General features: G+C 33.8%; 1 protein-coding gene across 2 annotated transcripts; it reads left to right on the top strand.

Annotated features, from left to right (window-relative positions):
- The first annotated feature begins 282 nt into the window (after window positions 1–282).
- LOC145165539 (transcriptional regulator family protein) lies at window positions 283–5,252 on the top strand. 2 transcript variants are annotated; one of them, XM_079084287.1, is made up of 8 exons: window positions 283–803; window positions 1,417–1,477; window positions 2,880–3,088; window positions 3,640–3,844; window positions 3,932–4,066; window positions 4,144–4,229; window positions 4,693–4,796; window positions 5,062–5,252. In XM_079084287.1, exons 1-8 carry the CDS (start codon window positions 375–377, stop codon window positions 5,126–5,128), a joined length of 1,296 nt encoding a protein of 431 aa, XP_078940413.1. In that variant the 5' UTR covers window positions 283–374; the 3' UTR covers window positions 5,129–5,252. The 2 variants fall into 2 exon arrangements, with proteins under 2 accessions (XP_078940413.1, XP_078940407.1); XM_079084281.1 differs by having other exon boundaries at window positions 4,141–4,229.
- Window positions 5,253–5,760: the final 508 nt, after the last annotated feature.

Here is a 5,760-nt window from a genome sequence, read left to right as displayed (position 1 = left end):
AAGGGATTAGAAGGGTAGGGTGGGTGGGTTTTTTTTGTTTTGGTTTTTTAATTAAAATAATAAGGAATTAATTAAAAGAAATAAAAAAAATTATTAAAGGGCGTATTGGTCTTTTCATGTAGGGTAGGGATCAAAACCACGCAACAATGTGAACCATAGGGACCAAAACCATGCAATGTATCCAAAATTGGACCACTAATACACCACCAAAGGATTTTTGACCAAAACCACATAATTTTGAGAACATTTTTGCAATTTTGTCTTCTTTCCTCGTTTAGTCGTTTCAAAACCTACGTTTGAATCCAAAACCCTTGTTTTACATCTTCAGGACTCTACTTAATTAATTCGAACCAGTACCGTGTTTCAATCCTTACATGGCGTCCAAGAAGAAGGAATCAGAAGGCATCGCCCTTCTCTCTATGTACGGAGACGAAGACGACGATATGGATGAAGATTTAGATAACGACGACAACACCAACGATGACAACGCCGTTTCGACGAACAAGGAACAGAACGAAGTCGGCGCGAACGAAACTGTTCATATGGAAGAAGATGATGCTGCGGCCCTTAATAATAGTAGTATTATGGGTTACATTAATGCGAGTAGCATCGGTTCGGTTGTTAATTTCGATTCTGCTAATGATGATACCATACCTGATTCTATTGATAATTCTTCTCTCAACACACCGCCGCCTCCTCAAGCTCAGCAAGCGATTTCTGCGGAGCCGATTAGAGGCAGGGAGGGGACTCTAACGATTGTTGACTACGGGCATGATGAGGCGGCGTTGTCGCCTGAAGCTGAGGTAATGTTTCCGTTTGTCTTTGCCTATATATGGGCATTTGATTCCAAGGTTTGTTAATGCCATCTTGCTTAAAGAAAGTCGATATATAAATTATCCGGAAAGGGTACACTCTAAGACATTGACAACCTTCTCTTCCAACACTTTTAACCCCAATTCTCACCTATCTTTGGAAATGGGCAGAGTCTGAGCTTTTTTGTTAAGGAAAATTATTGAATTATATAATTGATATACACAAAAGAAGTACAAGTACAATCGTCAAAACTTTTGTATTCTTTTATATCTTTCTTTCCTATTTCATTGGACGAAACCTAGGTGGGAAGGATTTCAGGGAGAGTGACAACGATCAACAATCAACTGTGTGATCTGACCCATGAACACTTATGCAAAAGTGGATTGGAATTATTTATATAAAAAGAATAATAACTAATGCAATGGAATAGGTAATAAAATCAGGATGTATCATAAGAACAATAATGCTGACACATAACTTCATAAAGAAGTATAAAGCCACAGGTTAACCCATGGTAACTTAAGAAGTCTGTGTTTATTGAAAAGAGTTGTCGTGTTGTGTTTTTCTGGTTTGTATCTTAATGAAAGTTGATTTTGACTGCAGGATGGGGAAATAGTAGCAACTGGTCGAGTAATGTTTGGTGCAGAGCTTCAAAGTGCAAATGGTAGGTGTCCTTGTGATTTTGCAATAAATATATAACTTTCTGTTTTGGTGTAATAAGATGCTATGAACTGACATAGGATTTGGAAATCAAACAAACAAGAACTGAAAACATTGATTTAAGAACACCCAGCAATACCCATATGATTACATTACAATAAGAAGGATAGTTTGTTTGGCTGATTCGAGAAAAAGTATTAATTTCTTGATCATACAAAAGATACCCTCTCCCTGAGTAACTTATAACAGAAAATTGTAGTACCAAAGATTCTAGTATTTGCTGAGTGAGTTTCCCAAATTACCCCTAGATAACATAACATATGTGGCAGAAGCAATAAAGATTCAGCTTGGGATAGAGTGTATACCACCAACAACATTCTTCATCTTGGCTTTTATCACCATGAATAGATCCATCCATTCTGAGTTGTCATTATCATTACATCTTCTCCATTCCATTTTCTGTTTTATGTTTTGTTGAATTTACATTGCTGTTTCTTTCACAACCACCTTGATTCACATTCACTGACTTAGGACTACTACTCACTGTATTGATTTAAGAAGACTCGACAATACCCAAATCATTACGATAACAAGGATACTACTTTGGTTCCCAAAGGAATAATAATTTAATTTCACAAAAGATACCCTCCCAGTAACTTGTAACAGAAAATTGCCCAAAGATTCCACTATCTGCCGACTTTCCCAAATTACCCCCAGATAACATATGTGCCAGAGCGTACACATAAGAATGATAATAATGATATAGGAAAATTAGCTGGAAGCTTTTAAAACATGTAAAATCACATAAAAGGACATTAATTTTAAAAAAGGGTAATCTTGCAAAATTATAAAAGTGTTTTTTGTTAAACGCTACTTGAAGTAGCTTTTGGATTTGGAGCTTTTTGTTTTAGGCTTTTAGCTAAAAGCTAGAAGCTCTTGCTGCCTTTTTTTTCAAGTTTTTTCTTAAAAGATCACAAAAGCTGCATGCCCATAATATAAATATAGGAATACTTTTATCTGCTAACAAGTGTTGAAAAACTGCAAAATACGTGATGGTTTTGTTCATGAACTTTTTACTTTTCAGCTGAGACTTGAAAGTTGATAATGGAGTGTCTGTTAGCCTAGTAATTCAAATAGGCAGCAATACTTTTGATGATGGATCAGTCTTATATAGATTTTGATTTTAGAATTAGATAGGGAATGATTAGGGTATATTGACCATCTGTATAGCAACTTTAGTATTTCCTTCCCAATGTTATCAGCTATGATAAGGTTAAGACTTCATTTGCACTTTTTTTTTTCAAATCCTTACTTTGAAAAATGTAGCAATAAAAGTTGCTTTGTATTGGAGAGCAGAGCAGTGGTATATTTTATTGGATAAGCTAAGGTGATTAGATGATGTGCAGGAGCAGGAACACCACCAGAGCTATTAACACCACCAGGAACAACAGTAGAAGCAACTCCTCAATTGTCAGAATCACATTCACAATCAGAAAAGGGAAACGAATCAGAGTCTGAAGAAGCTGTTAATAATATTACTGAAGATAAGGAGATAGATCCCTTGGACAAGTTTCTCCCTCCACCACCAACCACAATGTGCCCTGATGAATTGCAAGTACGTTGGTTTCTTCATTTTTATAACATAATATTTGTCAATTTTCTACATATCTCGTCTCTAAGCTAAAAGGGTGTTTTTGGAATCTGAAGGAGTCATAATCTGTCATGCGTTTGGAATTCCATAATAAAAGATTAAAAGCTATACATTTTTATTTATTTATATATCATTAATTTTTGTTTATTGTAATATATAATTGGATTTTTAATATCTATTTATATTGGTCTTGTATTAAAAAAATGAAGAATGGGCACCGGATGGGGATGGTAAAATTAAAATCTCTATGAAACATGGAATTTGAATATTCATTTGGGCCATGGAATGGAATCTTTGATTCTAGTTCCATCAGAAAAGAAAAATGGTTTGTTTTGTCTCATCAAATTCAAACGGAATGGACTGTTTTAGGTATAGTAATAAAAATAATTCATTATACCTTTTTATTTATTTATTTATATGTAACATAAAAAGTTGATTCTATCCTTACAAGCAATGATCTTGGAATGTAATGACACAATTCCATTCGATCCAACCAAATTCTTTTGGTGATGCAGGAAAAGATCATTAAGTTTCTGTTGCTAAAGAAGAAAACGAATAGAAGCTTCAATTCAGAAGTGCGAAACAGGAAAGAATATCGCAACCCGGACTTCCTGACACACGCTGTCACTTATCAGAACATCGATGAGATAGGATCTTGCTTCAGCATTGACGTTTTTAATCCCCATGGTTATCACAAAACTGACTTTTATGATGAAATAGGTTGGTTGGTTATTTTGTATATTTTTTCTTAACCTTGTTCACTTTTTCTCTTATATAATAACTATTTATTTATATTTATTTCAACAGAGGCTGATTTGAAGCGGGAAGCAGAGAGAAAAGAACAAGAGAAAAAGAAAAATCACAAGATTGATTTTCTCTCTGCTGGCACTGCCACACAATCTGCACTACCTATTCCAACACCAAAAACCCTGCCCATTCCAGGTCTTTAAAATTATATATTATCTGTGGAATTTTAATTTGTTTTTTTTTTTAAATAAAAAATTGCGTTTATGCAGCAGCTGTGGGTGGTGGTGGTGGAACAAATCCGGTTTCAGCTGGTGCTATTGATACGGGGCGACTAAATAAGAAATCCAAGTGGGATAAGGTAGGTATCATTTGTTTTGTGATGAGCTGCAACAAATAGCAATCTACTTTGATTTACAACATTCTACTTTACAGCAACCAATGTCATCTAAATACAAACCAACTTTCACTGCTTTGCTAAAAACTACAATGCTATAATCTCTTATTAATAACAAACAAGTTGAAAGGCAAATGTTGTAAATTGTAATAGAAGGTTGGCTTGATATACAAATAGATGAAAGTACATTGGTCTTCAAGTTTTTTTTTTGACTTATGCGAAAAATGATCTTATTAAGTTCTCTAGTTTATACAAGTTTCCTTTAAATATCATTTGTCTCAAATATCTTAGTAAGAAGCAAAAAGGCCATAATCAAGGTATATATATGATTTCTTTTCGACCCATTAAGCCCTTGCCTTTACAAAATTGCCCTCATTTGATTTTTCCAAGTGTGTTTGTCATTTTTATTGAGTGTTGATTTTGTCAGGTGGATGGGGACAGAAGGCAGGACTTCTCACATGCAGCACTCCTCTCTGGCTCTGGCTCTGCTGCTACTGCTAATAATGCTGGGAGTGGTTACACAGCCTTCGCGTGAGTAAATCCAAAATCATTGATTTCATTTCTTCTTATTCCAACATTTCATTCTACTTGGAAAAAAATCTATCCAGATTCGGATGATTGTTCAAAGTATAATAATGTCAAACAAACTGGAAGTAAGTTGTTATAAATATAATTGGGTGGATTTTTCAACCTTAATAAGAAGATGGAAAGTGCAGTGCTGTGTAAATTGTAATAGAAAGAAATAGGACTTTTAGTGTTTTGTTATTCAATGATTAACTAAAAATATGTAATACAGGCAACAAAGACGAAGAGAGGCGGAGGAAAGAAGGTCAATCGATAGGAAATTGGATAGAAGGTCATGAACAAGTCGTATCTTGTAAATTTCGGATAATATTTTTTACACATGTTTTTGTGTTTTTGTTGCTACCTTTTTAACTACAACTTTACATTTTAAAAACCAATTTCATTAAAAACTGAAATTATCAATATGTACACATTCAGAAAGATATCGTTTGGTTTATAGATACAAAAAATTAGATAAGTAGAATTTGAATCAAGTGGAGTTAAAATGTCTTGAAAAATGTGTATAATACAATACGTTTTTAGTTGGGGTATATATATATTGGTTCAAATGAGAACCCAAAAGGTTAACAACTTTAAGAACCATTTTTTAAATGTTTTCATTACGAACATTTTAGACAAACCAAACATTAAAATTATATAAAACAAACTTTTTCATTCTCTAATTTACAACTAGTTGCCACTTATTCTTGGAAGTTGTCGGACCACCATCAGACCGCTGTCGGGCCGATGTCGGACAACTGCCGGACTAACATCAAGTTCAATGGCATTTTTAGGTCGTATTCACAGCTTAATAAAAAAAATATTATAGTTCTCATTTATTTGGTAATATTTTTTAACACATACCCTTTTATTTTTGCAACCAAACATACAAAATATTAATAAAAAAATAAATTTATGCCTTGACAATTCA

The sequence above is a fragment of the Lactuca virosa genome, chromosome 1 (genome assembly GCF_052849685.1).
Source record: "Lactuca virosa cultivar CGN04683 chromosome 1, Lactuca_virosa_CGN04683_v6, whole genome shotgun sequence".
Classification (NCBI taxonomy): domain Eukaryota; kingdom Viridiplantae; phylum Streptophyta; class Magnoliopsida; order Asterales; family Asteraceae; genus Lactuca; species Lactuca virosa.
Note: the sequence above shows the minus strand (reverse complement) of the source record. Positions and strands in the feature narration are given on the sequence as shown.

Coding starts and splice junctions, on each gene's coding strand:
- LOC145165539 (XM_079084281.1), top strand. CDS start 375: ATGGCGTCCAAGAAGAAGGAATCAGAAGGCATCGCCCTTCTCTCTATG. Junction 3,089..3,639: donor TGTGCCCTGATGAATTGCAA/GTACGTTGGTTT, acceptor TTGGTGATGCAG/GAAAAGATCATTAAGTTTCT. Junction 3,845..3,931: donor TGACTTTTATGATGAAATAG/GTTGGTTGGTTA, acceptor TTATTTCAACAG/AGGCTGATTTGAAGCGGGAA.